This window comes from Vombatus ursinus, unplaced genomic scaffold (genome assembly GCF_900497805.2).
Source record: "Vombatus ursinus unplaced genomic scaffold, bare-nosed wombat genome assembly UNPS02000577.1, whole genome shotgun sequence".
Classification (NCBI taxonomy): Eukaryota; Metazoa; Chordata; class Mammalia; order Diprotodontia; family Vombatidae; genus Vombatus; species Vombatus ursinus.
This window is the reverse complement of record NW_020940355.1, coordinates 28,912,218-28,930,046: the sequence shown is the minus strand read 5'-3', so window position 1 is coordinate 28,930,046 and position 17,829 is coordinate 28,912,218. Positions and strand designations below refer to the sequence as shown.

General features: G+C 35.5%; 1 protein-coding gene across 1 annotated transcript in view; it reads right to left on the bottom strand.

Moving 5' to 3' along the window:
- Nucleotides 1-17,829, bottom strand: part of CNBD1 (cyclic nucleotide binding domain containing 1) — a 519,625-nt gene that overhangs the window by 480,146 nt on the left and 21,650 nt on the right. The window contains exons 2-3 of the mRNA XM_027870893.1: nucleotides 11,066-11,186; nucleotides 5,013-5,126 (exon numbers count right to left, since the gene is read on the bottom strand). Coding sequence (XP_027726694.1) covers nucleotides 5,013-5,126; nucleotides 11,066-11,186 — 235 coding nt within the window. The remainder of the gene's footprint in view (nucleotides 1-5,012; nucleotides 5,127-11,065; nucleotides 11,187-17,829) is intronic.

Here is a 17,829-nt window from a genome sequence, read left to right as displayed (position 1 = left end):
ATGCTGGGTTGGGAGTCAGGAAGACCTAAGACCTTTATCAAATCCTTCACTAGGTTATTTACCCTCTGTATGACCCCAGGAAAATCAATTAAACAGATCTTGGCCTCAGTTTCTATATCTAGAAAAGGGGGGCAAGAATGGCATCTGCCTTACAGGACTCTTCTGTGAGGACTGAATGACATAACATATGTAAAGCACTTTGTAAAGCTAATGCTATATAAATATCAGTGATAGTGATGATAATGATGATGATGATGATGATGATGATGATGATGATGATGATGACTGATGATTGATGATGGAGATGGAGTAGGGTAGAAATTAGTTTTGCTAGTTTAGATGCTGAAGTACGGATAAAATTGGAAATTAAATTCCAAAATCTAGCTGTTCTAATATGCATCAAATAAAGTTCTTTAAGCTTCCTTTTTTTCCCCATTTTCTTTTAGGGAAAAAAAAAACAATCCAACAAGACTGCACACCTAGGGAAATTATCTAGTTTTGCAATATTCCCTGAAGGACTTAAAGTTCATTAATCAGCAAATGGAATATATCAACACAAAAATAGAAATTCATATTTTTTTGAGATTCATATAACAACACAGAAACCCTCGAACTATTTTACCACATTTTAAGATCAAAGTGAAGTAGTGAGACATAGGGGACAAAGAGCTAACCTCAAAGCCAGGAAGACCTGGGTTCAAACTCTGTATCTGATATATACTAGCTATGTGACCCTGGGCAAGTCCTGTGGCCTCTCAATGTTCTTGGCAACTAAAACATTAAGTTGCAGAAAAGATGTTAACCTGCATTGATAGAGGGAGTTAACCTTACCAGGGAGTTCCCTACTAGTAAAACCACAGGTTCATTCCCTATCTCTGTCTCAGATCAAAAGGAAGAATGGCTTATGTGTTTACATATAGTTCAAATCCCAAAATATCATTTACCCCATAGGGAACAAATACTTTGATGGAATTTCGTTCTATTGAATACACTTTTGTCTACCCATGTTCCTGTCTACAGGAAATAAAACTCTGTGCACCCACCATCATTACTGTTTATGCTAGCTGGCTGATGTCAACCTTGGTCAATTGAGTGCTTTGGATGCAATGTGAACAAAGATGGGGAAAAAATAGTAGGTCACATTCCTTTTCTCCAAGCTGATGAATCTTTATCTATGTGGTAGTGACTCCATCTCTCTCAATTTCAATCTTTCTCTCTCTAACAGATCCTATTTATTGGTAACAAACAAGCTCAGGTCTCCCCTATTATCAAACAAACAAAAAATTCTTTTGACTATACAGTCTCATCAAGTGGTTTCTTTCCCCAACACTTACTGAAACTCTATTCTCCAAGGTTGCCAATGACCTCCTAATAGACAAATTCAGTAATGTCTGTTTGACTTATAAAGACCTTCATTACCTAGTCCCTTCCTATAGCCTTACTCCCTCCTCTCCATGAATGGGCTTTGCCTCATTCAAAGTGAGAACTTGAAAAGACCTTAGGTTAAAAGGGCCAAGGTCTCCCACTGCATCCTGAGCCATCTCCAGTCATCCTGACTGATATCTGGCCACTGGACCCAGATGGTTCTGGAAGATAAAGTGAGGCTGGTGACTTTGCACAGCCCTCCTTCACTCAAATCAAAGTCAATTGCAAATCATGTCATCATCTCCATGATATGGTCCTTTTTGAGAAAGAAGGACAAACTACAACCACAATCCTGACTCAGGCATTATATACTACGCCTCTAATTATCTTCTTCTTTATCTCCATCCCATAGCTTCTCAGGCTTTATTTTTAACTCTTAGCTGAAGTCCCACTTTCTACAAGAAGTCTTTCCCAGTCCTTTTTAATCTTAGTGTATTCTTTCTGAAATTAGCTCCAATTTACCCTGCATACATTTTCTTTTGGTGGAGTTGCTTACATGTCGTCTCCCCCATAAAGGAAGTTATTTGAGAGAAGGGACTTTTTTGCCTTTCTTTGTATCCCTAGTGCTTAGCACAATGCCTGGCTCATAGTAAGCACACAATAAATACTTGTTGATTTGATTACTTTTATCAGTCTTTTTATCCTTTTATCCTTCTTAACATGTTCTTCTATAACATAATTGGCCACCCATTTCTTGTAGGTATTTCCTTTTTCCTAGGTTTCTCTGACACTATCCTATCCTGATTCACTACCTACCTTTCTGAACAAACCTTCTATGTCTCTTTTGCTGACTTCTTTTATTGTATTCTCGTCCCTTCTTAATTATTGTCCTCCACAGGCCTGTTCTTGAGACTCTGTTCTCTTCTTTCTACACTCTCTCCCTTCACAATCTCATCTATTTCCAAGGCTTTCATAGAAAACAACATGGCATAGTTGTAAAAAAAAAATTAAAAATAAATGGTCTTAGGGTCACCAGATCTGAGATCAAGTTACCTAACTCTTACATTTAGTAATCATGTGAGCCAGGTAAATGTATATAAATTTCCCATATCCCAATTTCCTTATTATTATCCTGTATATATTATTATCCAGTGTTCTTACATTTTACTCCCCAACACTTACTCTTCAATCAAGTGACATTGGCCTCCTGGTTCTTCCATGAGCAAGACACACCGTCTCTTGGCTCCCAGCATTCTCTCTGTTTGTCCTCCATGCCTAGAACACTCTCCCTTCTCTGCTTTTACTACTGGTTTTCCTGGCTTCCTTCAGGTACCAACTAAAATCCTATTTTCTACAGAAAGTCTTTCCCAACCTCTCTTAATTCCACTTCTTTCCATCTGTTCATTATTTCTTGTTTATCCTGTATATAGCTTGTTTTGTATATATTTGTTTGTATTGTTGTCTCTCTCCTTAGATTGTAAGTTCCTTGAAGGAAGCAACTGTCTTTTGCCTCTTTTTGTATCCCCAGTACTTAGTACGGTGCCTTAATAAATGTTTATTGATTGATTGATGGAGTGGATATGGTAGATGTAGTCCAATTTTTAAACAAGGCCTTTGAAGTTTCCTTCAGATGCCAGTGCTTCCCCCTGCAATTTTTAAAAGTGATCTAATATTTATGTGTGTATCTATATATGTATGTATGTATGTATATATATATATGGATGTATTACATGTTTTCTCCTCTGATAGAACATAAAGCGTTTAGCACAATATCTAGCACATAGTGGGCACTTAAGTGCTTTTTCCCTTTCTTCCCTCTCTCCCTTGAAGGCATAGATTTAATTTTTTGTCTTTTTATTTCGTACCCAAGCACTGTGCTTGGCATATAGTAGGCACTTAATAAATAATTGTCGATTGGTTGATTATCTCAATTATGTGCTCTTTGAAAAAGAAAAGCTGATCCTAGAAGACATGATGGAGCTGAAATATAATTCAGAGCATTAAAATATTCATAAAAAAACAATTCTACCCATGGGTCTACTCATGCCTACCAACAGAGAATAAACAGTTCATTAACTTCTTCCAAGTCCTTAGGCTTCTTCTTATCATTAAGGTACCATTTCCTATATTGCTATTACTCAAAGAATTAATACCTTCTCCAAGTCAGATTCATTTGAACCTCATTGTCAGCCTCAAAGATAAGTTTCCTTTTTTCCTATTTCATCATTGTCACTTTATTGTATAAAGGTTGGGTTAGAGTAAAATAACACATCAAGAAAAATAATGTAGTAAAGAATTACAGAATTTTGAAGCTAAAAGTAATCTTTAAAATTATCCAAGATATCATATTCATGTTTGTTTTTGTTTTGTTTTTGTTCATACCTATGATTTTGTCAGTGGGGGAAATTTCCTGTGTGGAAACTCCCTTCATCAAGGTAGGTTAGGAACTCATCTTTAACTCAAGATCAGAAGCTCATAGGTTTAGAATTAAAAGTTTCCTTAAAAGTCATCAAGACCAACCTCCTCGTTTCATAGATGAGGAAACTAAGAACCAGAAAGGTTAAGGAACTTGCTTAGCTAAAAGTAAGATTTGAACTTAATTCTTCCAGTCTCCAGGTTGTGAGCTCTATCTACTACAGCACAGTACATGGCCTCTCATAGGCTTATAAAGTTGTCTGAGGAACTGAGAGCTTAAGTGATGTGCTCATGGTCACTTAGCTAGTATGTGTCAGAAATAGATTTTGAAATTAGATCTTTCTAACTCTATCTACTATGACATCCTGCCTTTTACAGATTTGGGCAGCTAGGTGGTGCAGGGGATAGATAGAGTGCCAGGTCTAGAGTCAGGAAGACTCCTCTTCCTGAGTTCAAATCTAGCCTCAGACACTTAGTAGCTGGGTGACCCTGGGCAAGTCACTTAACCCTGTTTGCCTCAGTTTCCTCAGCTGTAAAACAAGATGGAAAAGGAAACAGCAAACCATTCCAGTATCTGTATCAAGGAATCCCCAAATAGGGTCATGAAGAGTCAAGTATGACTGAAAAACTGCTAAACAACAACTTTTACAGATTTAAAAAAAAGGGAGAGAGACCCAAAATGTGACTTTCCCAATGTCATAGTGAGTTAGAAGACTAGCCAAGAAAAGATTCCAGATCCCCCATTGACAAAATTCTTGGTCTCCTATTGACAAAATAAGCTGGTTCTTTATGATTCATTTTACTTTTATTCAGTTTAAAGCACTTAATCCTTTTTAGCTTTCAAAACAATGGATACACCTTTGTCTAGGATTTTCTGCCTGGATGCATGAGTTAAGCAAGATTACCTCCTCAAATCCTTTACCTCTACTTTGAATCAGTGATTCACTCTCAGATAACTTATGCATTTCAAAATATTCTTCACTAATAAATACCATCATTACCACTAATACTAACACAGGTATATTGAGTGGAGATGAACCCTCCAGATTGCTTTGCTCCTGTACATCACAAAATGCCAGTAAGCGGAAATAATCATTTTGCAAAAAAATCTGAACAAGCATTGATTACCAGTTTTTCTCAGCTAAGACACAATGGGGAGAACTTGCCTGTTACTTTCAGCCTTACACACATGTAGATAAAGTGATCTATCTTTTAGAAGCCATACTACTTACAATTTGACTGGGGTTGTTGGGGGGTAAGGCAAGATCTTCTTTTCTTTCTGAAATATTTTTTTATAATGTTTCATGAAGTTTTCATGCGCTTCTTTGGTGCCCCGAGCACCTTTTCTAAAGAATTAGGTAGAAAATATGTCTTCATTATGCAGAATTTAAATTCGTGCTATAGAATCATCAACATTAGAGCTGGGGGTGGGGAGAGGACAAAGAAACCATCTAGCTCCTTCTAAAGCTTTAAACACCTACATGTGGCTCTTTTAGCCAAAAATAAACAAACAAATCTGTAGTTATGTATTGATATGTCTCATTAATGCATAAACATTTGCCGTAATAAAACATTGAATATTAGACCAGTAAAGGCCTCTCTAAGCTGTTCGTAGTACCTCTTCCTTACTGAAGCACCCCATTTGGACCCCTATCCTTATTGTAGCCCCACTTTGACAACATTCTCCTACTCCCACCACTACTCTGCCTGAAACATGTCAGCCTAGCATTTGTTGTTGTCACATTTCCCTTACTCTACCTCCACTTTTTAATTTTTTTCATATCTCGATCCATTCGGGGCATGACCTTCCAAAATATAGTAATCTAACCTCCTAAACTCATTGGCCTAAAGGAAGAAGGCTGTAGAAGCACCTCAAGCATCTCTCTCCAGTTCCTAGGCCACACTTATACATTGTAATGTGAACCTTCTAGAAAAAAATTTATTATTTAGTCTATTAAGTTACATTAACTTGCATAAATTAAAACTGGTAGTATGGCATAGTGGTTAAATCTAGCCTCAAAATCAGGAAGACCTGGTTTCAAGTATTACCTTTCACACATGCTACCTGTGTAACAATAAATAAATCTCTTTACCTCACAGTGACTCACTAAGGCAACTCTCTAAAACTGAAGATTTTGAGGAGTTATTCTCAGAATCAATTTATTAGGTGTTTGACAATGTATTTAGTGTTGGGAATACAAGGAAAAAAGTAAAAATAGTCCTTTTTCCTCAAGAAGCTCACATTCTAATGGGGAAAACATGTGTATATATGTGTGTATTGTATCTGTATACATACATACATATTATCATCATCATTATTATTATTATTATTATTATTATTACATTAGAGGGGAATATATTATTAATTAGGGCTCCATACACCAAGGAAATCATAGGTCTAGACCAGAGAATACAAATACAAAAATATACATAGCTCTTGAAGTGACTCTTCATAAAGGCATATACTGAAAATATTTTCCCCAAAATGGCTCTTCTCTTTCAAAAGATTACAAGGCCCTATTATAGTTAAGTCCTCTCATTATAGATGAGCAAATTAAGGTCTCTGAATAATAAGGTTTTGAGGGGGAAGTTGTCTTTTGTTTTGTTACTCTTTTTTTTCTTTTTTCTTTTTTCTTTTTTCTTTTTTTCCCAAGCTCCCTCTCAAGTCTTCTGACTCCTAGTCTGGTGATGGCATGACCACACCTTGTAATTTCTCATAATTTCCCTCTTCCTATCTTCCAAGATGAAGATGTTTCATCATAGAACAGCATCATATTGAACTTACTGCTTAAGAGAGATGGCCAATTACAACAATACGTATGTTGTACTAGGACAATTTTATTAAACATACTGCCTTATTAAATACAGTAGGAGAGAGACAGTTCTAGAGTCCAGCAAAGGGTCACACCAGAGCTCCAGCTGCAGCAAGAAATAGGACCAGACCAGTAAAGAGTTCAGGGGCATATCAGAACCCAAGATTCAGCAGGAGACAGGGCCAAACCAGCACATGGATAGACCATACCCAACCCTATATAGAGGGCAGATTGAGCCTGAACACAAGGATATAATGTCAGAAAATCCCTGAAAGGTGTGGTCTAGTCTTAACCACTGTATCTAGGAACAAGCAGATCTTGTCCACGATACCTAAGAGTATGGGTAGAAGCAGAGTTACACCCAAGCACAAGCCTTCAATCCAGAAATCAAAACTAAAGAGTAAACAGAAGAAACAGTAAAGCCATAAAAGAAATGGATGGAAGGAAGGAAGGAAGGAAGGAAGGAAGGAAGGAAGGAAGGAAGGAAGGAAGGAAGGAAGGAAGGAAGGAAGGAAGGAAGGAAGGAAGGACAGATTCAAGATGAATGGGAAGGTTCTAGTTGCATGAAATCAGATTATAAACTATCCCATGATTACCAAAATAAGTGGGTACTATGGAATGGGGATCCTCTCCACCCACTCACACCTCAGGCTGCCCTTAAGTTCTCTTTTTTTTCTGGCATAACACATAAGCTCTTTAGGCCAGCATTCAAAGCCTTCTATGATCTGTTTCCAAATCTACTTTCCTAAATCTACTTCACATATTCCATTTTGCATACTGTTCATTCCAAAAATAAAATAAAGCTATGCGTTTCCATTCCCTGAACTTAATTTGCTATCTTTTACATCTGCATTTTCCAATGACTAGAACAATGTATCCAAATGATTGCTTCCTTCAAGGTTCAGCTCAAGTGCTACCCACCGAGGAACTTTCTATGATCCCTCCAACTGGCATTCTCTCATTTCTCTAATTCTGAATCTCTTTTTTGTTTCCATCATCCCCTTCCTTAAATTATATTTATCTGTGTATATATCACTCCATCTCCCACCCTTCCCCCAGTAATCTCCTTGAAGGCAGGGACTATGTCTTTTTTCATTTTGGGATCCCTTTGTCCTCTCACGGTGTCTTATACATTAAAGACACTTAACTGACACGTGCCATTGAAGTAGTTTGGCAGAAGTATCAATCCCATTACCAAAACCACAGGGAATAGCTTTTTTTTTTTTTTTAGTGAAGCAATTGGGGTTAAGTGATTTACCCAGAGTCACACAGCTAGTGAGTGTTATGTGTCTGAGGCCAGATTTGAGCTCTAAGTCCTCCTGACTCCAGGGCTGGTGCTCTATCCACTGAGCCACCTAGCTGCCCCATATCATAAAGCTTTAAATAACCTTTTGGTATACTTTGTTGCCACTTATCTATTTAAACTATTTGGAGGGCGCAGAGAAGCAAAACACATTTTGATGAGAGGCAAATTAATTTGGTGAATTCATTTTCTTATTTATATATGACCATAAACCAATTAGTGGGAAACAGGCCAGAAAATCGTTATCTGTTCATTGCATTTTCTATAGATTATGTGCCCTCTTGGGCTTATCAGGCAAGCCAAAACTCCAACGTTTACATACCTTATCTAATGAGAATCTAGCAAAATATGAATGTCTATCTTCCACATTAGGAAAAGAACAGGTGTGATTTTCTATGAATTAAGCTAATTTCTCATACTTCTAACTATACCCATAACTGGGTTTCATCCTTTTATTATAGTGTCTTGAAAAAATTACAATGAACACACTAATGTATTTTTAATATGTCCTTGACCCAAATGAAAAGGGTATAGCACTAGAAGCTATTTCAGATCCCTCAACATTAACACTCTGTTCTATGAGGTCTATTCAACTCATTCTATACATCTTATTTGAAGAGATTAGGCTCTTTCGCAGATTTCATTGGTCTTTTTCTATCAAGAGATATTTATGGCTTCAAGTTTTTCATGTTCATCATCCTGTGATTTGACAGCTTTAAAAATGCCCACTCTCAAAGGAGTTCAAAATCCTAATTCAATTAATTTCTTGATATCAAGTCTCTAATTTTCAATTCTGAGGGTTTTCTGGAAATAAACTAAGATTATTTCTTCCACAGGATTATATTGCAAAATCAAAGCTTTAAGACTAAATCTTAATGTTTAAAATAATAGATGGCTATTTATGTTCCAGATAAATATGGCTCTGACATCCTAAATGAAACATTAAATTGTTAGTTGTCAAATTGTTTGTCAAATTAACAGAAACTTCATGACTGAATTTGTTTGACCCTAATCAACCTAAAAATAGCTAGCATGGTATTATGGGTAGAATGTTGAATTGAATATTATTGAGACATGGGCTCAAATCTCACCTCTACCATTTATTAGCTGTGTAACCATGGAGAGATTCACTTAAACTCTATTTGTGATTGATCTGCTAATTCACTGGAAAAAGATTCCACAACAGAAGTTTCCCACAATAATGAAATCACAGAATTATGGGGGAATCGATATGAATCCATTATTGACATTGGCCTGATTTGTGGTTGCTGTTTTTTCACTGCATAATAGCTTCAGTTATAATCTATATTTGAGAAGCCTTCATTCCAATTTTGTCCTGGAATGTTTTTACACAGTGAAGCCCCTTTGATTTGTTGCTAATTGTTAGTCACTGGTAATCGCTAGTATTTGTGTTTATATAGGATTTTTCAGTTCAGTTAGTGCTTTTTTTCAAAATAATTCTGTTAAGTAGTAAGGCAAAGCTAGGACTAGTATGGGGGCAACCAAGGGTCCAACACACATCAATTAATCAATCAACAAACATATATTTAGCACCTATTATTTGTCAGGCACTTCTCTAAACACAGGATGCCACTGATAAAAAGAAAGTCTCCACATATGCCACATTATAAGCAGCATTTTTGTGTAACAACAAAGAATTGGAAACAAAGTAGATAACTATCAATTAAGGAATATCTAAACAAATTATGGTATATGAATGTAATGAAATATTACTATGCTATAAAAGACGATGGATATAATGAATACAGAGAAGAGTGGAAAGATATATACATAAACTGATGCAGAGTGAAGCCAACATAGCCAAGGAAATATATACAACGACTACCACAATGTAAACAGAAAGAATAACCACATACACAAAAAAGCATAAGTTAATGTTGTAAAATTATAAAGAATGGTCTAAAAGGAGAGCTATAAGACCATATATACCCCCATCTCTTTGAAGAGGTGGGTGTCCACAACTGTTGCACAATGCACATTTTTTTTAGACTTTTTGATGTATTAATTAGTTGTGATGATTTTTTACTTTTTCTTTTTCTTCAAAAAATATTACTTGTTATATGAAATGGTTCTCTGGAAGGAAGGGGAGAGGGATTCTGGAGGAAACTATAATGAAACTATAACTGTTTTTAAAAAAAAAATTTTAACTTTAGAGAGAACAGTTCCACTTGAGTGAGGAGGTAAGTCAGATTACAAGGAGTTGAAAAATGAGTGAAAGCCTCTTTCCAGAGAGATGATGAGCTCAAGGTGTAGAATAAAGCTTACATTTTGTGGATTTAGACAATGTAAGAATTCATTTTCTTGTCTTTGAATATTTTTAAAGAGTTTTGGTTTCCTTATTTTAAATTTGAGCATGGGATGAAAGGAGTAGATCGAGTTGCCCATAAAATAGAAAGAAAAAGATAAAAAAGAGGAACACTGAAGCAGTTTTTTTAAAGGAACAGAAGAAAGCAGAGGGAAGGCCAGAAGGAATAGCAGGCAAGCAAGACAGCTTGAAAGTTACATGATTATTTTTTAAAACACTTTTAAAGGAAAACTAGCTATATATACTAGAGATTTGAAGTTTCTAGTACAATTCTTTTTATGTTCTAATATGTATATGAAAATAGTCGCCTATTTGGTGTTTAGGTTCTGAATAAAAGTAATTTTTTAAAAGAAGCAAGAAGATAAAGTCAAGGAAACAAGGGTAGACAGTGGCTTTTTTCTTCTTCGAGGAATTATTGATGTCATTGTTTAGACCGAAACTTAATTTATGTAACTCAATGCATAGCAATGGCTGTGTTATAATTCTAAGCAAACCTAAATAAAAGAGCGTCCATTAATGAAAACAGAAACTAGAAATCTGATCAGTTATAAGTTAACATCAAGTAAATAGAGTTCAAAATAGCAATTATTAGTTGTAGAAAAGATAGAATAGAATCAATTTGGATAATGATTTCCTCAGAGACAGAGTAAAGATGGCAGAGTAAAAGTAAGAAGTTGTTCCCAGTTAAACCAATACACCTCCATGATAACCTAGAAAATGTCCAGATTGAATTCTGATGAGGAAAGCCATGAAAAAGTCATCGTGAGTCATTTTTACAGTACAGGGCAGCTTAGGAAGATAGAGAAAACTGAAGACACTAGGACTGAGGCTGGCCAGGCGCACAGTACTGTAGCAGAGGTAGTGGTGGCAGCTACAGGGAGCATGAGAGTGTACATGGGCAAGTGAACATCAGAGCAGGAACCACCAGTGCAGAAAGAGATCTCAAAAGACCTCTGAACCAATGCTGGAAACAGAAATGCATACCCTGTCACTCATTATTTAGTTCTATGTCATAGTTAATAGTGGAGAAATTGGTCTTGGCCAGATTGAAAGAAGCCCTAGCTGTATACAGAGCCAAGAATAAGGTCCCAAAACTGATCTGCATGACTTTGATCCCAAGAACTGTATGGGTGGGATGGGAAGATTCAATTCTAACTTTTAGTTCTGCACATAAGCCTGCCATGGAATGACCATGGCAGGAAACCAAGACCAAAGAGGAGTCAAGCCGTGCAGTCACTCTGAACCTTCAGATCCTAGTATTGGGCTAACAGTCACCAAGGCAAGAAGCAGTTTACTGAAATTCAATTACACACAATCCAACAGACTCAAACTTGGGTCAGGAACTGCAGACCTCAGGCAAGTATTTCAGTAAACAGACCTCTCCCCAGATCACACCCCTTTGGAAGCACTGAAAATGCGTAGGCTCCCAGATTGAGCTGTGAAAATAAAAGATATTGAATGACAGACACTCTGGCCAGACTTCCCCTCCAGAAATGAGCAGAGCCCAACACTAAAATAAAGTCCAAAGTCAAGAATAGGCTGGAAGAATGAGCAAACAACCACAACAAAAAATAACATAAAGAACTATCAAGGTGACAAGGAAACTCAAGAAACAAATTCAGAAGACAATGACTTGAAAATATCTATAAGCAAAAAAAAAAAAAAAAGGAAAATTTAGATAGGACAGAAGCCCAACAAGAATTCCTAGAAGAGCTTTTTTTTTAGGAAGATCACTTTTTAAATTATTATTATTATTTTTTACTTTTTTATTTTAATTAATTTATTTTGATTTATCAACAATCACTTCCATATGCTTTTGAGTTTAAAATTTTTCTCCCCCTCCCTCTACATCTCCCTCCCCAAGACATCACACAATCTGATATAAACTATATATATACATTCCTATTAAACATATTTTCACATTAGCCATGTTGTAAGGAAGAATTAGAACCAATAGGAGGAACCACCAGAAAGAGGAAACAAAACATAACAGAAGAAAAAAAATAGCAAATAGTATCCTTCAATCCACATTCAAATTCCATAGTTCTTTCTTTGGATGTGGATAGCATTTTCCATCATGAGGCCTTTGGAGATGTCTTAGATCCTTGTATTACTGAGAAGGGTTAAGTCTATCAATATTAGTCATCGTACAACATGGCTGTTACTGTGTACAATGTTCTCCTGGTTCTGCTTCACTCAGCATCAGACCACACAAGTCTTTCCAAGTTTTTCTGAAGTCTGCCTGTTCATCATTTCTTACAGCACAAGAGTATTCCATTACATTCATATACCACAACTTGTTCAGCCATTCTCCAATTGATGGGCATCTCCTCAATTTCCAATTCTTTGCCACCACAAAAAGAGCTTCTATAAATATTTTTGTACACGTGGGTCCTTTTCCCATTTGTATGATCTCTTTGGGATAGAAGTGCTTTTGCTGGGTCAAAGGATATGCACATTTTTATAGACCTTTGGGCATAGTTCCAAATTGCTCTCCAAAATGGTTGGATCATTTCACAACGCCACCAACAACACATTAGTGTTCCAATTTTCCCACATCTTCTCCAACATTTATTATTTTCCTGTTTTGTTATGTTGGCCAATCTGATAGGTGTGATGTGGTACCTCAGAGTTGTTTTGATTTGCATTTCTTTATCAATAGTGATTTAGAACATTTTTTCATATGACTATAGATGGCTTAAATTCCTTCATCTGAGAACTGCCTGTTTGACCATTTATCACTTGGGGAATGACTTGTATTCTTATAAATTTGACTTTATTCTCTATATATTTTAGAAATGAGATCCTTATCAGAGAGACTGGTTATAAAAATTCATTCCCAATTTTCTACCTTCCTTCTAATCTTGGTTGCATTGGCTTTGTGCAAAAACTTTTCAATTTAATGTATTCAAAGTTATCCATTTTCCTTTTCGTAATGTTCTCTGTCTCCTGTTTGGTCATGAATTTTTCTGTTCTCCATAGATCTGAAAGGTAAACTATTCTTTGCTTTCCCAGTTTGCTTACAGTATCAGTCTTTATATCTAAATCATGAACCCATTTTGATTTTATTTTGGTATATGGTGTGAGATTTTGGTCTATACCTAGTTTCTGCCATACTCTTTCCAGGTTTCCCAGCAGTTTTTGTCAAAGAGTGAGTTCTTATCCCAGAAGCTGGGGTCTTTGGGTTATCAAATAATAGATCACTATAGTCATTGACTACTGTGTCTTGCACACTTAACCTATTCCACTGATTCTCCACTCTATTTCTTAGCCAGTACCAAGCAGTTTTGATGATTGTTGCTTTATAATACAATTTAAGATCTGGAATGGCCAGGCCACCTTCCCCTGCATTTCTTTTCATTAGCTCCCTTGATATTCTGGACCTTTTGTTATTCCAAATGAATCTTATTATTTTTTCTAACTCTATAAAATAATTTTTGGTAGTTTGATAGGTATGACACTGAATAAGTAAATTAGCTTAGGTAGAATTGTCATTTTTATTATATTAGCTTGGCCTACTCATGAGCAACTGATGTTTTTCCAATTATTTAGATCTGACTTTATTTGTGTGAAAAGTGTTTTGTAATTGTGTTCATATAGTTCCTGGGTTTGTCTTGGGAGGTAGACTCCTTAAATATTTTATAATGTCTACAGTAATTTTAAATGGAATTTCTCTTTCTATGTTTTGCTATTGGGCTTTGTTGGTAATATATAGAAATGCCAATGATTTATGCGGGTTTATTTTATAGCCTGCAACTTTATTTATTATTTCAAGCAGTTTTTTACTTGATTCTCTAGGATTCTCTAACTATATCATCATATCATCTGCAAAAAGTGACAGTTTTGTTTCTTCTTTGCCTATTCTAATCCCTTCAATTTCTTTTTCTTCTCTTATTACTAAAGCTAACTTTTCCAGTACAATATTGAACAACAGTGGTGATAATGGACATCCTTGTTTTACCCCCGATCTCATTGGAAATGCTTCTAGCTTGTCTCCATTGCAAATGATGCTTGCTGAAGGTTTTAGGTAGATGCTATTTATTATTTTAAGGAAGACTCCATTTATTCCTATGCTCTCTAGTGTTTTTTATAGGAATGGGTGTTGTATTTTGTCAAAAGCTTTTTCTGCATTTATTGAGATGACCATGTGGTTTCTGTTAGTTTTGGTGTTGATATGATCAATTATGCTGATAGTTTTCCTAATATTGAACCAGCCTTGCATTCCTGGTATAAATCCTACCTGGTCATAGTGTAGTATTCTTGTGATAAGTTGCTGTAATTTATTTGCTAATATTTAATTTAAAATTTTTGCATCTATATTCATTAGGGAAATTGGTCAATAATTTTCTTTCTCTCTTTTGACTCTTCCTGGTTTAGGTATCAGCACCAAATTTATATCATAAAAAGAATTTGGTAAGACTCCTTCTTCACCTATTTTCCCAAATAGTCTATACAGTATTAGAATTAATTGTTCTTTAAATGTTTGATAGAATTTGCTTGTAAATCCATCTGGCCCTGGAGATTTTTTCCTAGGGAGTTCATCAGTGACTTGTTTAATTTCTTTTTCTGAGATGCAGTTATTTAAGTATTTTACTTCCTCTTCTGTTAATCTAGGCAATTTATATTTTTGTAAATATTTATCCATTTCACTAAGATTGTCAAATTTATTGGCATACAGTTGGGCAAAATAGTTCCTAATTATTGTTTCAATTTCCTCTTCTTTGGAGGTGGATTTACCCTTTTCACTTTTAATACTGTTAATTTGTTTTTTTCTTTCTTTTTTTTAAATTAAATTAGAAAGAGAGAGAGAGAGACAAGAAAAGAAGGTAGAAGGAAGAAAAGAGGATAGAAGAAAATACACCATTAGCAATCATAAACTGTGAATGTGAATGAGATGAACTTACCAATAAAATGGAAGTGGATAGCAGAATGGATGAGAAAAAATAATTCAACAAGATGCTGTTTATAAGAAAGACACTTGAAATAAAAAAAAAACAACAGAATTAAAATAAGATGCTACAGCAGAATTTATTATCCTCATAAATAAATATTTGTGGTCTATTTGAAGACTTTCAGTTCCAAGGAGACCATTTCCATCCCAGGGAATCCATTCCAATTTTACATAGTTCTGGTTATTGTAAGGTATTTTCATTTTATACAGCCCAGATATATACCCCTATGGTTACCTTTGTTTGCTGTTAAGTCTACTCTTTGAGTCAAGCAAAGCATGCTTAATTATCCCTCTACTTTATAATTCTGAATGATATATCTCAAACTCTCACAAACAGATAGCACTTTCTGATTCTATACATAGTACAGTTGGGATCCTTAGAAGAGTTATGCAATTTCCTGATTTTTTTGTATGTGCTAATTTATCAAAATTTCCTATCTGTTGATGATTTACACATAATAATATTAATAATTTTTCTTGAGTGAATATGTTTGCATAGACTTATTTTCTCAGACGTTCCCCATGTTTATCTCTTTAATTTTATATTTCGTGTTTTAGAAAAATCTTGAAGATCTGTTTTCATCTTTTAATTGTGTCAACCAGGCAATACATTTTTGTTAGTTGATAGTGACAAGTAAAAATGCATTTACAAGATAAGATCTAATTCCTCTATATTTGATTCTTGGGAACACAGGAAATTTATTATGTGACAAACTGTTTTTCTTCATGTCAGGATAGTGTAGTGGAAGAAATACTAGCTTCCCAGAAGACCTGATTTTGATTGTCAGCTCCACCATTAATTATCTATGTGACCTTAAGAAAGTCACTTTTTAATCTCCCTAATTCTCAGTCCCTTCATGTTAAAACTGTAGTGATTACACTCACACCACTTACTTCATGGATGGTGGGGGGGGCATACAGTAAGACAACAGACTTAAACTCCATCATAGCCAAATTTTGTCTCTCTCAGCAGCTGGTATAATGCTATGCTCAAAATAGAGACTTAAAAATAATTGTTGCTACACTTGGTATTATCATTGTCAAATGTCAACAAAGAGCCAAATACAATGTAGAAAGGCTCTCCTCCAATAAGGAGTCAATCATATACATGTTAAAATTTTTTGATTGGCCTAACCATAGAGATAAACAACTCTTTCATTATTAATGGCCACATAAGGTATAAGAAAGGGAAATGTATGTTTCAAAAAGGTGTTTTCCAGTGCTGAAGAGAACATCTTATACAAAGTCCAAGGGGAAGGGGAATTCCCTAAAAAAGGCAAAGTCTTCCAGATGTTTCTATTTACCAGTGATGTTTTGTTAATTACATCAAGCCCCAGAACATTGCAGGGCCTCCTTGATTAGATCCGTGAATAACCAAAAGAGATTGTTGTAACAATCCAAAAAGAAAAAACTAAATGAATGAAAAATGCCTATTGTCTAGACTATGGCATTCAGCTGGACAGGCTTGCTATTGAGTTAAAGTATAAGCACATATTATTTGGGAAATGCACTGAAGAAAGATAATAAGTTGGGCTGAGAATTGTTACTTGGATTACATTGAGAAATTGTGCAGTACTTTGATAGGCTCCTAAACTGCTCCAGAACAAAGACATCATTTTTTAACACAAATGTTCTCTCAGGAGTTTTGTAGGATCACTAGTCTTGGAATGCAACAATTGCCAAGGTATCAAATTTGTGAGTGACCCAAAAAGCAATAGAGAGATACAAATGGTAGACACAAGTAAGCCACAGCATATGGCTCAAAAGTAGCATCATGGGGGCAGCTAGGTGGCGCAGTGGATAGAGAACCGGCCCTGGATTCAGGAGGACCTGAGCTCAAATCCAGCCTCAGACACATAACACTTACTAGCTGTGTGACCCTGGGCAAGTCATTTAACCCCCATTGCCCAACCAAAAAAAAAAAAGTAGCATCATGGATATAGTGGAGGAAAGTGGAAGTAAACTAGTTATGGGGGAAGAGTGAGAGGTAGTAAATGAATAGCCACCATGGTGTTCCACTCATATCTATGAAATGTAAAAAAGACCTAGAAGTCTCTTACAGATTTTCTGCATAAAATCTATGAGAGAACTTGAACAAAAATCAAGGGCAGTTAAAAAAAAGAAAAGGGACAAATTACAATATATTCCTATGGAGGAAATGCCCACACCAAAGACGCAGGTAAAACAAAGTGGTAGCACAGTGTAATTGACAGTTGGCCCCAGAGTAAGGAAGACATGGGTTCAAGTCCTGATTCTGACCAATACCATGACCCTGGGCAATTCACTTGAACTTCTCAATGCCCCCAGACAACCAAGACTTTAAATTGCAAAGAAAGAACCACCTACAAAGGGGTATATCCCTCTCCTCAAATAACAATAATACAAAACACTTTATTAACTTTAAATGGTTATGTGAATAGAAATTATTATTATTGATTACATAATAAATCAGGCAAAATGTCTATACCACAGATATAAAATATTTTGACAACCAGAGAAAACATTCAGAACACTTACAAAGTAAAACCTGAAGGATATTGTCCAAGCCAAGACTGGAATATCAAGGAAGCAAAATTGGTTCCTATTTTTAAATCATGATAAATAAATTATTAGTTCTCCAGATAATAAGACAAATCACACTATAAATATGCATTTG